General features: G+C 38.1%; 1 protein-coding gene across 1 annotated transcript in view; it reads right to left on the bottom strand.

The window, feature by feature from the left end:
- The window catches only part of LOC150107930 (uncharacterized), a 47,513-nt gene extending 33,061 nt beyond the window's left edge, over positions 1 to 14,452 (bottom strand). The window contains exon 1 of the mRNA XM_090415380.1: positions 14,255 to 14,452. Within this exon, the coding sequence (XP_090271506.1) occupies positions 14,255 to 14,452 (198 nt within the window). The remainder of the gene's footprint in view (positions 1 to 14,254) is intronic.
- Positions 14,453 to 15,251: the final 799 nt, after the last annotated feature.

The following is a 15,251-nucleotide window of genomic DNA, read 5'->3' as shown; positions in this document are numbered from 1 at the left end:
GCCCCTTTTTGCTGACTTACATTCATGCTAGACATATAGATACATTAATTTAAATTCACATAATTCACAGTTTATCATACAAGATGTTGTTACAAAAAAAAAACATAGTTACACTGCGCTAAAAGATAAGTATGCACATATATATTTTTTTTTGTTGATTGTTAGATTCTGGAATGGTGACGTCATGTAAAATTGAAGTCGCCTATTTCAGATCTAACACTAACAATGATATATAATAATTATTATGTAGGAGTTTCTTACAACATAGATACTATTTCAAGAATTCCGCAAGGCAAAAAGGTTGAGAAACGCTGGTGTAGAGGTAGTGATGGTTCGGTATAGTCGGTGGATTGGGTGGTAAAGACAGTTGCCCTCCCTCGATGACTCTTTGGAGGTGTCACAAAATAATAATAATCTTTTTGAAAACCAGATGACCAAATCTGCACACAATAATCCACATGCAGCCTGATCAAAGCCTTATACAAGGGAACCATAACATCTTACTTCTATGAGTCGGTGCCCTCAGCATCATTCCCATTATTTGCAGTGTTGTCCTCACAATTTTAGCAATATGTCTCCAAAATTTTAAGTCCCTATCTACAATCACTCCCAAATCTCTCATCTTCTCTGCCTCTTCCAAGATATTTCCATTGACTGTATACTCTACATCCCATCTCTGCTTCCCAAATTTCAAAACCTTACACATTGCAACATTTATACCTTTATAAATACCATTAGTAGTTCTGATGTCATAACCATTTTTTTTGAAGAACGTCTTTAATGTAAGTTATTTCCCAGTTTCTTTTATCATCACAAGATAACGAAATGAATCTCTTTCACTGTTTTGATGATCCCATTTTGTGCCAGATGGCAGAGGGAACTGGCATGTAGATACTGACATGTATTAAACTTTTCCCTCATCATCAAATTTCTGCCATGTACCCTCAACGGGTTAATTTCTACAAATTTCCTCCAAATTAAACTTTGGAGAGATGCTTAAGGGTCACAGCTGTATAACTGAGAGGAGACCTCCACATAGCCTTTAAAGGAATGTGGAGAACTGGTGCTTCTGACCTAATGTCCAATCCTCACCTTCTCATGGTGCACCCTGTTAGGTATCTACCTGGATACTGAACAAACGAGTATGGGCTGGGCTGGCAATTTGGGATTTAGCTAACCAAATTGTATTCGTATTGGTTTAAACCAAAATATAAACTTTTTGTGTATACCTTAAAAGTAAGATTGCTATGATCTTCAAATGAGATGAGAATATCCAAGAAGGAAATGGATCTATCTTTTTCTACCTCATGTAAATTAGATTTTGTGATTTAAACCATTAAGGAAGTTAGTGACGTAATAGTTTTTGATTTTTTTTTTATGGTGCAAAGACATCAAAGGTCATACTACACCAAGACACAGGTTACAGTAGTACATATGGTAAATGGTGAGGTTCACAATCACAAACATCCATGTCCTTAATAGGATTCGAACCCACAGCCTCTCGGCTGGAGAGCGAATCCACTAACCGCTCAGCCAACCAGGCCTTAAAGTAGTAGAGAAATTCTTCTGAGCCTGGCCAAATAATGAAAACATCACCCACATATCTCACCCATAATCTAGGTTTGGTGAATTTTCTAATAGGTGACTGGTCAAACATTTTCGTGTATAGAAAAATAAAGAATATAAAGGAAGCAATTCAAAAACACAAAAGTAAAGTAAACAAAATTGTAATTGTCATAGGTACTAACGACTTAACTAGTGATAAGTTCAGTATGAGAGGGGACATGAAAGGGAAGAGGCGAGAATGAAGAGTGAGAAAGTGAAAATTGTTAGTATTTTACATCGATATGATAAAAATGAATTAAGAAGAAGGGCTATGATGGCAAATGATTCGATGTATAAGTTGTGTAGAAGGAATGGATGCAACTTTTTGGTTGTGTGGAGTGAATTTGAGGGAAGACTGGATTTGTATAAGAGAGAGAGACAGCCTACACTTGAATGCATTTAGTATCAGGAGCCTTGAAAAACTAATAACTGGTATGAGAGACCTAACACAGGGAGTCAGAAAAATTATATTATACAGAGAGACATAGGCATTATCATGAAAATGAGTACGAGGAATGAACAATTTCGATTTTTGTGTTCGTCTGGATCAGACCCATCAAATGTGTGCACAGATATCTACATTTGTAAGGCACTAGAGAAGAATAGAGATCTGCAAGTTGTTCAACTGTGGCATGCAGACAAGAGTATACAAAAGAACATGCAGGTAGATTATTATGTCTATACACGAATGCTAGGAGAATCAGAAACAAAGGGATACAATTTGCTGCCTTAGTCAATAAGTTAGGACCTCAGATTGTTGGCATTAGTGAGACCTGGCTATCAGAATTAGATGTACTAACTGGTATCGAGTGTAACGGGTACACTATTTTTTAGGAAGGATAGAGAGGAGAGGAGGGGGGGGGGGGCATGCTGCTAATAATATTGGATGACTTGAATCCAGTTAGAGTTGAGACCTATGATTGTAGTACCACTACTAACAGTATTTCATGCGGAAATGAGTTTGAAGCCATTTGGTGTGAGGTGGAATCCAACAAGATCAATTACATAGTGGGGTATTGTTACTGACCTGGTGGATCGGTTGCTAGTGATGAAGAAATGCATTGCCAAATAGAAAAGATGAGCATGAAAAGAGTAATCATAATAGGAGACTTTAATTATCCAGTATTGATTGGGTAGCAGTAGAATCTCATAAGAATGAAAATGGGTTTATTGAGTTGTTGCAGGACAACTTTATCAAGCAGCACATGACAGAAGGAACTAGAGGTCAAAGAGTGTTAGATTTGATTATAGTGTCACAGGGCATTTCAGTTAAAGACGTAACTATTCTGCCTCTGGTTGGTGACAGTGATCATGTGGTACCCACTTGGGAAGTGACTAAGTTTATGAATGTTCCATTCAGAAAAGCTTACATGCTGAACTACAAAGTAGGAAATTATGACCAACTGAGGAGTATACTGAGTTCAGTGGAATGGGATAGGTTGCTAGATGGGAAGAATATCGACAGTGCATGGGAAGCATTTAAACAATACCTAAATGATGCAATATCAGAATGTGTCCCGTGAGTTCAAAGAATAAATAGGGTAGGAGTCAAATTTGATGTGTAATCATATAAAGCAAGAGATTCATAAGAAAAGGATGATATGGAAGGAATACCGTGTGCATAAGGATGATGTCTGTTATGAAAGTTATAAGCAGCAGGCTAGAATAGTCACAACTGTCATATGGAAAGTAAAGTCTGAGTATGAAAAGAAACTGGCACTGGGTGCTAAAGACAATCCACAAGAATTCTATAGATATGCTGTAAGTAAAAGAAAGAATGAACACTAAAGAATAACTCTTTTAAATGCAGATGACATGAGGGTTACAGATGCAGAGGAGATTGTTCAACTAATGAGTGCCCATTTTGTTCAAAGCTATCAACCTGGTGTATGCAACATTGAGCTCACTACTACCTCCTCACTGGATGAAGAAGCTCAGGTGTGCAAGGACGAGGTATTAGAGCTGTTGAACAATCTGAATAAGAATTCAGCAATAGGGACTGATGGAAGATCAGCAAGTGTGCTAAAAGAGTGTTCAGCTGAACTGGCTATTTCTTTGACCAGGCTGTTTAATATGAGTCTCAGAAGGAAATATTCCACAAGAATGGAAAAATGTATGGTAATTCCATTGTACAAGGGTGGCGTAAAGACTGATGTATACAACTAGTGACCAATTAGTATCTCAGTGGTGGTGGTGGTGAAGATTTTGGAAAAATTAGTTAGGGCTCGCATTCAGAAATGGGTTGACAGTGAATGGAAGGTGATGTTTTAGCAACATGTTCACATTCTATAACATTTATCACTGAACTAGACAAGGGGAATGGTTACACCACGATACTTTTGGATTTTGCAAAGACTTTTGACAGAATACAGCATGATAGACTGTTGCATAGATTGGAGAATATGGGTTTGGGTTTAGAATATTAGCATGGATAAGAGGATGGCTGACTGACAGATATCAAAAAGTGGTATACGGGGATCTGGGTCTGCAATTTTTAAGGTAACAAGTGGTGTACCACAAGGATCAGTGCTTGATTCACTGTTATCCAATTTATACATTAATGATATTGGGCAGGATTTGACAAGTGACATACAGCTATTTGTTGATGGTACAAAGATAGGTATGGTAATCGGGAATGCTGCTGATATGCAGCACTTGCAGAATGATTTGAACAGGTTGGAACTGTGGGCATGAGAAACTGGATGAGAAAATGACTTTACATTTATTCACTTCAGCATGATTAGATGTCCAGTGTCGTATTATAATTGGTGGGATTATACTAGAAGAAACTGATTAGGCTAGGGATCTTGGAGTGTTAGTAGATAGGAAGTTGAAGTTCAGGGGCCAGGTAGCAATGATTGCAAATACAACTCAAAAGATAATTGCAATGCTGAAGCAAACATTCACATGTAAAGATAAGGATGTCATTTTCTCTCTTTACAAGGCCTTGATAAGACCTCACTTGGACTATTGTGCACAGATCTGGTCGCCTAATTTCTGTTGTGATTCTGATATACTTTAGAGAGTGCAAAAGAGTGTGATAAAAATGATATCAGGATTGTGGAATACTGATTATGAAGACAGATTGAGAATTTGTTGACTGCAGACACTTGCAAACAGGAGAAAGAGGGGTATTTTGATTAACACTTACAAACTTCTGAAAGGGTCACACAGGATTTCAATTGATGCAATTTTTCAGTTTATGGAGGATGGGAAAAGGACAAGAGGCAATCCTTGGAAGCTAAGAATGAATGTTGCTAAGAAAGGGTGAGGGCTAGATTTTTCTCTCACAGGGTAGTGCATGTTTGGAATGGACTGCCATTGAATGTTGTGAGTGCAAGCAGTGTGAATGAATTCAAGAATAAGTAAGATAGCTGGTGCTTGTAATATGTGGCCTCCCTTGATGAGTCCCTGACTCCCTGGAGGTCTCTTTCAATAATAATAACAGGTTTGCTACATGTGGATAAATTGCTGCACCAATTTCTAAGCCTTCAAATTGTTCAAAATAGCAGTCTTGCAATTTGAATAAACTGTTCCCTAAGCAATGTCTGAAAACTTTAACAGTATCATGTGGGAAGATATTTTCTAAAACTGAGATTGTTTCTTCTCTTGGAATATTGAATAATGAATAAGCCTTTTATGTTCCAATAACCAGGATGTCAGTTGGATTAAGTTTAATGTTTCTTATTGTGTTTGTTTATAAAATCCTTACTTTTTTATATAAGATGACATTTATCCAATATGCCATGCTAGCAGGTTGGATATTTACAGAGGTAATATTTTGGAGAATATCTTGTATTCATTATGGGTCTGAGTGGAATATTTATGTTGTGATTTTGGACCACCATAAATGCAGAATAACCAAATGTTTTGAAGTAATTTGTTCTCTGGGCCAGTTACAAAGATCTCTTATTAAATCATTTATTTTAATAATCGTCCAAGTTGAGTAAATATCTAATTGTCTGTATCTTAGATGAGGATGACATCCTGACAGGAATAGAGATGGAAAGGTATGATGTGTTTCGTGAGGATAGAAGGGTTAAAAGGGAGGGGGAGTGCTATTGATGATAGAGAAAGAGTTATGTCCATACAAGGTAGAGATGCAAGAGGGAAATAGGGCCAGTGGTTTTGAGGCAGTATGGTGTGAGATAGAGGTGAATAGAATCAAATACTTGGTGGGATGTTGTTATAGACCTGGTAATGTGGATGGTGGTGATAGTGAAATGTATAGTCAAATAAGCCAAGCAAATAAGAAAAGGGTGATCATTATGGGTGATTTTAATTATGGCAATATAGACTGGAATGAAGAGATAGCAACTGGAAGTAAAGAAAATGAGTTTCTGGAGTTTTTGAGGGATAACTACCTCAGACAGTATGTAACAGAGGGCACATGAGGATTAAGGGTCTTGGATTTGGTCATCTCATCGGAGGATGTAATTATCAATGAGGTATCAAATCATCCACCAATTGGTGAAAGTGACCATGAGGTGATTACCTGGGTGGTTGCCAGCAGTGCAAGGACCCCTGTGAAAAAAGGGTATATGTGGAACTACAAGGGGGGTGATTATGAAGAGCTCAAGAGACAGCTTGCAGGTGTAGCACGGAATGAGGAGTTAGCTGGAAAAGAGATCAATGCATCTTGGGGGATTTTCAAAAAATATTTAGTAGATGCAATGTCTAAATGTATACCATGGGTGAGAAGGTTAAATAAGGTAGGTGTGAGATGGATGAATAAAGAGATTAAGCATGCAATACAGAGAAAAAGGGCATTGTGGAGGCAGCATAAGAGAAGTGGAAGTAACCAATTTCATGAGGTCTACAAAGACCAGGCAAGGAGGGCGACTTGGTTGGTGAGAGTAGCTAAAGAGAGGTATGAACAGCAGTTAGCTAATGAAGCCAAAAAGAATCCTAATGAGTTCTTTCGATATGTAGCCAGCAAAAGAAAGAATGATTATGGAAGGATGACACTGATTGGAGGAAATGGTATAAAGACAGCTGTTGCAGAATGTGTGGTGGAGATACTTAATGAGCAGTTCATAAAGATCTTTCAATCTTGTGAATGTGACTTCATGGAGAGATTAAGAGCAGTTGATGATGGGGAGGAGAGACTGACTGTAAGTGAGCAAGAGGTGTTTGGGGAGTTGAGTAAACTAGATGTAAATAAGGCTGTGGGACTTGATAATATATCACCGCGTATTCTGAAGGAATGTGCCACAGAGTTGACACCTGCCTTGACATATTTTTTTAATACGAGTCTTGCACTTGGTCAAGTCCCTAAAGAGTGGAAGGAGAGCAAGATTGTGCCACTTCATAAAGGAGGTGATCGAACTCAAGCATCAAACTATAGGCCTATCTGTGTGTCAGGTGTTGTGGTTAAGTTGTTGGAGAAGCTTGTGAGAACTAGGATCCAGAGTTGGGTTGACAAAAATGGTATAATCTTTGATGGACAGCATGGATTTGCTAAAGGGAGGTCATGTTTTAGTAATCTACTTACTTATTACAATAAAGTGACTGCTTCCTTGGACAGAGGAGAAGGATACACAGTAATATACTTGGATTTCACAAAAGCTTTTGATAGAGTACCTCATGATAAGTTGATAGTCAAACTAGAGCAGATGGGGTTGGATATTAGATTAGTGCATTGGATTGGAGACTGGCTATCTGATAGGTATCAACAAGTTGTGTATGGGGGGGGTGCAATATCCAGGAAAAGGAAAGTCACTAGTAGAGTGCCTCAGGGGTTTTAGGGCCATTACTATTTAACTTGTATATTAATGATATTGGCAAAGATTTGGATGGAGATATTCAGTTGTTTGCAGATGATGCAAAGTTGGGACGAACCATAAAGAGTAGTGAAGATGTTGTGGCCTTGCAAGAAGACTTGAATAAATTGAGTGATTGGGCAAGCAAATGGGGGTGTGAGTTCAATGTTGCAAAATGTAAGGTTTTAAAATTTGGAAAACAAAGATGGGATGCAGAATTTATGCTTGGTGAGAATATATTGTTGGAAGTAGAGGAAATAAGAGATCTGGGGGTGATAGCGGATAAGGATCTAAAATTTAGGGGACACATCGCCAAAATCGTGAAGACAACACAAAGACTTCTGGGAATGATGCGGAGGACACTGACGTGTAGGGAGATTCTTGTTCCGTTGTATAAGGCTTTGATTAGGCCACACATGGACTATTGTGCCCAGATTTGGTCACCTGGTTTTCAGAAGGATGAAGAGATGTTGGAAAGGGTCCAAAGGTGACTGACTAAGGTAGTTTCTGACCTCTGGAATGTCGAGTATGAGGAAAGATTGAAAAGATGTAATTTGCAGAGTCTAGTGGAGAGAAGGAAGAGGGGAGATATGATAGAGACCTACAAGTTGGTAAGGGGTTGTTATAGGATCAATGGTGGAGAAGTTCTACAGAGAGTAGTAGGAGATCAGGGGAGAACCAGAGGTCATCCCTGGAAACTGTATAAAGAGGGTGTGAGTAGGGGAGTGAGAGGCAGGTTTTTTTCGTGCAGAGTTGTGAGCGATTGAAATGCCTTGCCTGAGAGTGTGGTATCTGCAAGGAGTTTGAATGTGTTTAAGACACGGTATGATGAGATGTGTGTGAGATAAAAGGACCTCCTAGATGAGTCTTTGACTCCATGAGGTCTTGTTTAATAATTTTAATAATAATAATAATAATAATCTGTTGGTATCATTTAGTATATCATTTTGTTTATATAATCACTTGAATACAAAACAACAGTAGTATTTCCTTTGTCAGCTTTTAAAATTAGGTTGTTCTCTATTGTGGTCGTGCATACTTTCCTTATACAGCTTCTAGGGATGACCTCTTGTTCTACTCCTGTCTTCCTCCATTCTAAGAAAAATCTCTTTCACATTAATGCAATATAAAAATATTACTGTTCTTATTAACATCCCAGTCCCATGGAAACAAAAGACTCCCAATGGAAAATATCAATGTCACACATAAAGCTCAATAAACTATGCCTTAAACTCATTCACCATTTCCACACTTGCTCACACACTCAGGCATTGCATTCCAATCACCAAATGCTCTCCATGCAGTGAGCCTAATCCTCACATACCTGCCTTATATAGCTTCCAAGGATGCCCCCTTGTTCTACTCCTTCTCCCTCCATTCCATGATAAATTTCTTCCACATTGATCTGGTAACAATTCCTTACAAAAGCATTTCTCAATCGTATCTATCCCCCCCACCACCACACACACGCACAAGGCTGGTCCAACATGTTGGAGATTTGTGATTCACTCCTTAGTGAATTTTCTCTAACAACTCCTCATCCCCTTGAATAACAAGTGGCCAAATATGTGTACAGTAATCCATACATGGTGATCTCTGCTTATACAGTGAAACCATAACCTCTCTACTTCTATATGTCAAGGTGCTCCTCATCATTGCCATAATCTGATATGATGTCTTCATGATTTTAGGAATGTGACCCAAACTGAGGCAATTGATATGAAGTTAGCAGCTTCTACATACAAGTAGACTTATCATGAAGATATGTCGCTTGCAAACTTTGTTCGTTATGCTCGGGTAAAGGGATTAAAACAAAATATAATTTTTTGTCTATTATGATTTATTATGTAACTGTTAAACTTCTAGTCCCTGTCACCACTCTCAGATCCCTCATCTCCAAAATTTCCCTGCTAATTGTAATACCATGCATTACACTTTGCAACACTGAACTTGCAGTTCCACTCACTTATACAAGGTTTATGAAGATTCTCCTGTAAGGTCACATCTTCTCTACACAACAGTTCTCTCGATTTTGTACCATCTGGAAATCTCTAGACAGACCTAACTAATATCATTAACAAGTGAGTTAAACAAACAATAATGGCCCCAAAACAGACTACCTGCAGCATATCACTTCTTCTGCCAGGAAACCACTCCCATACAAACAATTTGCTGATAGTTAATAGGATATTTAACTCACTAATCTACGCTGGTGTCCAAAACCTAAGGTCGAACACAATTTCTATTACAACTGCAAACTCAGATAAATCAGCTTGTGGCAATTCGCATAACTGATGATTTCAAGTAGAAAGCAAGTACACATTCAAATTTTCGAATTGCGCACAAAGGGTCACATGGTAGTGCTCAACAGTATAAAAGGCCATGCTAAGCAAATCGTGTTTGAAAGAAGCTCTTTTTGAGAAGGAATAAGTTGCAAACTTTGATGTCTTGTAATGTCTCAAAGGCATCATCTAGATGATTTCATGTGGGAAAGAATTATTGGAAAGCTTGAAAGTGGCTGCAGAATTACTGATGTTGCCAGAGGGTTTGGAATTGCACATAGCATTGTATCCAGGCTCTGGGTAGCGTTTCGAACCAATGGAATGTGATCCAGACATCTGCTAAGAGGTCATCCTTGCTCTACCATGGAGCATGAAGACAGATTTCTGGTTATAACAGGCTTCAAAACATAACTGATGCACTATTGCAAGTCAGCTCCATTCAAGTACAGTTGTGTAGATATCTCAACAAACTGTGGCAAGACATCTACAACAAGTAGGCTTCTATATCCGAAGGCCTGTAGTCTGCATCTCTTTATCCACAGCTCATTAGAGAGCACATTTTCAGAGGTGTTATATCCATAAAAATTGGACAACACACCAATGGGCTAATGTACTCTTTACAGGTGAGAGTCATTTTAGTCTTTCCTCTGATTCTAGACAACACTTGATCTGGCATGAAAGTGATACTGCTTACCATCATGAGAATTTCCTTGAAAGGGATAGATACGGCAGTGCTGGGGGCATGGTGTAGGGAGGCATTAAGCTTAATGGACACACCGAGCTATAAGTGTTGGAAAAAAGAACTATGACTAGTGAACAATATTGCAATGAAGTTCTTCAAAGCCATGTTCAATTGTTCCATGGTGCTGTAGGCAAAGAATTCATTTTTATGTATGACAGTGGCATATCACATTGTGCATAAGCAGTGGAGATAACCAAGGATATCAATCAAATTGAGTGGCCGGCATGCTCCCCAGATCTCAACCCTATAAAGCATGTTTGGGATACAATAGGTAGATGCATTGCTGCTTGAAATTACCTTCCAGAAAACAAACAAACAATGCCTCATCCTTGCCCTGAAGGAGGAGTGAGCTAGTTTGATTCAAAAACTCCTGAATCACTTAGTGCTAAGCATGGTACAGCATTGTGAGAGATGCATCCCAGTCACATTCCATACTGAAATGTCTCTTCGCATAGTTTTCTGTAAGTATAAATCTAGTATAAGTCAGCAGGATGCCTTAACTGAAATAAGAAATAGAGTAGATGTTGTGGCCTTGCAGGAGGATCTGAATGAACTGTGAGTAGGAAAATGAGTGGAGTTATCAATTTAATGTTGCAAAGTGCAAGGTCTTGAAATTTGGTAAGCAAGGTAGGGCGATGCAGAGTATATGAATATACCAGGAAAACAGATGTGTAGAGCAGATGGTTAACAAAGGGTATAACAAATTCAAGAAACATATTAGTGATCTACTGTGACACTATTAACTGAAGGGGAGAAAATAAGCAGTACCAAAAGTTTGAGATTAACTGAAGATAGAAAGTCACTTCGTATTTACAGCGAAAGCAATTATGGCTATGAAAGTCAGTATTACTGAAAACTCCAAGATTCTAGAAGGCAAAAAACCTGACACCTTCATATAATATTGATTAATTCACCTTCAGCTAAAATGCCCTTATAAAGATTTCTCAAATCCTAGATGAAATTTGAACCCATTCTTTTTTGTCTTTTTTAACCAAAAGGAATTGTCAATGCCATCTGAGCTTTAACTGCTCTATTGTATTCCTAAAGTTAGAAAGAAAAGGATTAATATGAAATGATGAGTCATGCAGCAACTGCAGAAGAAAATAATGGCTATGGAGAAGATGTAAAGAGGAGGGTACTCAGTGCATTAGAAGTATAAGGCAAAAGTCACAGAAGTGAAGAGTAAACAAAGGCAGCAAAGCAAAATTCTTCAGTTTTGTGGCTAGAATAAAAAGAAATTGTGGGTATGGAAGACAAACCTCAGTTGTTGGGGATGGCATTCTAATGGCATAATAGTGAAGACATACCTCTGCAGTACACTTTATCAAAGATGCATAATTATGTAGTTTATGCTTCTACTGAAAAATATTTATTTAATGAATCGATACTATTTATAGTGCAGTAAGAGTATTATTATGTCTCTAGCAGGCCCAGAATATGGTAAACTCTTAAGCTTGAGGTCTTAGTCAGTATGCTGATAATGTTCAAGACAGTGGGCTGACATTGTAACAGACCACAACAAGTCAGTACCCTTCCCCTACTCCTACCTAAAACAACACCATGGATCCACATCATGATAAAGGAAAACAGGGAATGAATGTTCACATAATACCAATAAATGAAATGTTTTAGTTATTTGGAATTATGTCCAAAGCAACCAATGATGTAAAGCCAATGTATACCACTCTTAATTTGTGCATTCTGCTGCCTGGATTGATTGTTTTACAGGATGAAAAATGTCTGCCACTGCTGTATGAGGTTGACTTACTCACCCTCAGTTGAAAACATTCTTATAGAGGCTCTTTGGGTCTAAACTCAGCAGTATATGCTTAATGTGGTCACCTTCAAAAGCAATGTAACCACATCTAATTTCATACAAGAAAATTGGATATGGTCACATCCATATAAATGGTACTGTTTTATGTGCAGTAACATTGCATGTTGTTAATAATTCATAATAAATGGTTTCTCAGAGAATAAAAAAGATGAGATAGATGCATTGAGTGAGATCGCGTTGTTGAATAGTGCGATAGAAAGAGCAAAACAGCAGCTAGAGTGCATGAACAAAAGTAGACTGAATGAACCAACCAATAATAAAAGGTATGACAGGAAAAATAGACGTATGAATGTGAACATGAACAAAATGAAGGATAGAGTGCTGTATGGAGACTCGTTAGTACGAGGTGTGTTAGTAGAGGATTTGACAAAATCGTACCAACCTGGTGCGACCATAAAGGACGTAACTGAGTCTATTAGAGAGCAAAAGGAAAGGGTGAAAGAAATGATTGTTGTGGCAGGTACGAATGATTTGAAAGGAGATAAAATGGAAATGATAGAAGACCTGAATGAATTGTTTGAGGTAGCAAAAGAAAAGAGTGAGAGAGTTAGAATGATTAGTCTTTTGCCACGGTATGACAGTGAAATGTTTAAAAGGAGGGCCATAATTGTGAATGACTTTATGCGTGGGTTATGTATGACGAGTGGTGTGGAATTTGTGGATGTGTGGAGTGAGTTTGATGGGCGAAAGGATCTATATAAGATGGATGGCGTGCATCCATCTTATATGGATGCAAGCCATCCATCTTATATAGATCTTACGTTTGCAAGTGTAAGGTTATGCACTTTGGGGTGAAAAGAATAGCAGCAGTATATCGCATTGGTGGAACCATACTCCAGGAGATTGATGAGGCCAGGGATTTGGGAGTGTTGGTGGATAGGGAGTTGAAGTTTAGGGGGCACATTGCAAAAGTAACTAAAACAGCTCACCAAATCACTTGGCTTCTGAAAAATACTTTAACATGCAGAGACGAACAAGTTGTTGTTCCTCTGTATCGAGCCTTGATAAGACCTCATCTGGACTTCTGTGCCCAGCTATGGGCACCAGGGTTTCTTCATGATGGGGAGGAAGTGGAGAGGGTCCAGAGACGAGTGACCAAGATGATAGCAGGTCTGTGGAATGAACCTTATGAGAATAGGTTGAAGATTTGTGGGTTGCAGAAATTGGACGATAGGTGAAGGAGGGGTGATATGATTGAGACATTCAAATTACTGAAGGGTTTTTATAAGATTGATCCAGAAGATATTTTTGAAAATATGACTGGTGGTGGGAGGACTAGGGGCCATGCATGGAAGCTGGGCAAGAGCGTGGTTGACAAGGGTGTTAGAGCTAGGTTCTTTACTTGGAGAGTGGTAAATGAGTGGAATAAGCTTCCAGAGTCTGTTGTGGGTGCTATGACCGTGAATGAGTTCAAGGCAAGGTATGATAGATACTGTGTGAATGTTGAATAGTTGTTCTTGACATGATGTTAGGGCCTCCCTCGATGAGTCTGTCGACTCCTTGGAGTTTCCAGGAACAATAATAATAATAATAAAAAAAATAATAATAATGTAACCACCCTGCGGTAATGACTAATGTTGGAAACTAGTTTTGAGCCACTACACATTGATACAAATACTTATACTAATAAAACTGTAATATTTTGCAAAAGAATTTCGCATAACACAATTTAACCATTGTCCAAGTAGTTGTCTTCACTTTTTTATTAATATGCTGTGGATTCAGATACTACTGTGACGTAGATACTTGTAACTCTTCAGATGGTGATACTTTTATTTACTGGTGTGAGATTGCATTCTTGCTTATTTGAAGCTTCAAAAAGTTCGCCCCTGGCCTTTAGAGCAGGGTTTCTGGATTATCTAACCATTCATCCACCAGTGACATTAATATCGTGCTATGGGTTTCGAAACTTTCATGAGTGTGATTGGCATTAAAAAAAAAACTGAATATACATATACCAGTTCATTTCCCCCCCCCAAAAAAAAAATAGTCTCATCTTTCTATTCAGCGCCATATATAAACGTACCTTTTGTTTCGTCTGCGGTGCATATTTGCTATTAAAACAGGCTTTACTCTTCTTTAAGTTTGACTTTCGACAGTATCTACTCTTGCTTACTGCATACAGAACGAACGTAACTACGATAGCCAATACCGCTGTCAATACAGCACCAATATAATGACTTGTCAAGGCGTTTATTAAGCAGTCCGTTCCTGCAATATTCATTGGTTTAAGTTGTTAAAACTTTGAATTTAGTACAAATACAAAAACCCACAACATATTTTATATCAACTAAATTTCTATTTTCTTCATAGCACCACGCCGACAGCTGTTTGTCGGGAACAGCAGCGTCACCTACCTGTAAAATACTTGCACTAGAAGCACTTGGATGCTATAAAATCGTTAAATATGCCTAGAATGAAAAACTGGGATAATTGAAGACTTGAAAGGGTTTGAATCTACTTTGAAAAAAGCAACGACTGTAGATGAGCCGCAAATCGGTTGTCTCCAGAAGTCCCAAATGACGACACAGATGAATTGTTGAACTCTCGTGAAAAGGATTCTGTCATTGAAGAATTTATCGAAATGGCAGAGCAGGAAACTACCGAAGAAGAGATATTATTATTATTATTATTTTGACACCTCCAGGGAGTCCAAAGACTCCCCGAGGGAGAGTGATTGCGTAATATGTACGTTACAATCGCTTACAGGAAAATTTGTTAAAAAAAAAAAAATTGGAAAGTAATGATTCATTTTTTTGAATAAATAAATTTTGACTAAAACGCACTGTAAGGCATTTAGGCGTGGTTTAAATCCTTACAGTAAATCCTGCAACATACTATAAGGATTTACGCATTTCTTTAGAAACCACGCGTTTTAGTCAAAATTTATTTATTCAAAACTGAATCATTACTATCCATTTTTTTACCGTTTTGTTTTCCGAAATAAAAATGGTCCTGTAAGCCATTGTAACGTATAGTTTGCCCGCCGATTAGAGATCCCTCGACACTTCTGCACATGTCAG

The sequence above is a fragment of the Typopeltis vanoorti genome, chromosome 3, assembly GCF_054136105.1.
Source record: "Typopeltis vanoorti isolate ZY-2024b chromosome 3, IOZ_Tvanoo_1.0, whole genome shotgun sequence".
NCBI lineage: Eukaryota > Metazoa > Arthropoda > Arachnida > Uropygi > Thelyphonidae > Typopeltis > Typopeltis vanoorti.
Note: the sequence above shows the minus strand (reverse complement) of the source record. Positions and strands in the feature narration are given on the sequence as shown.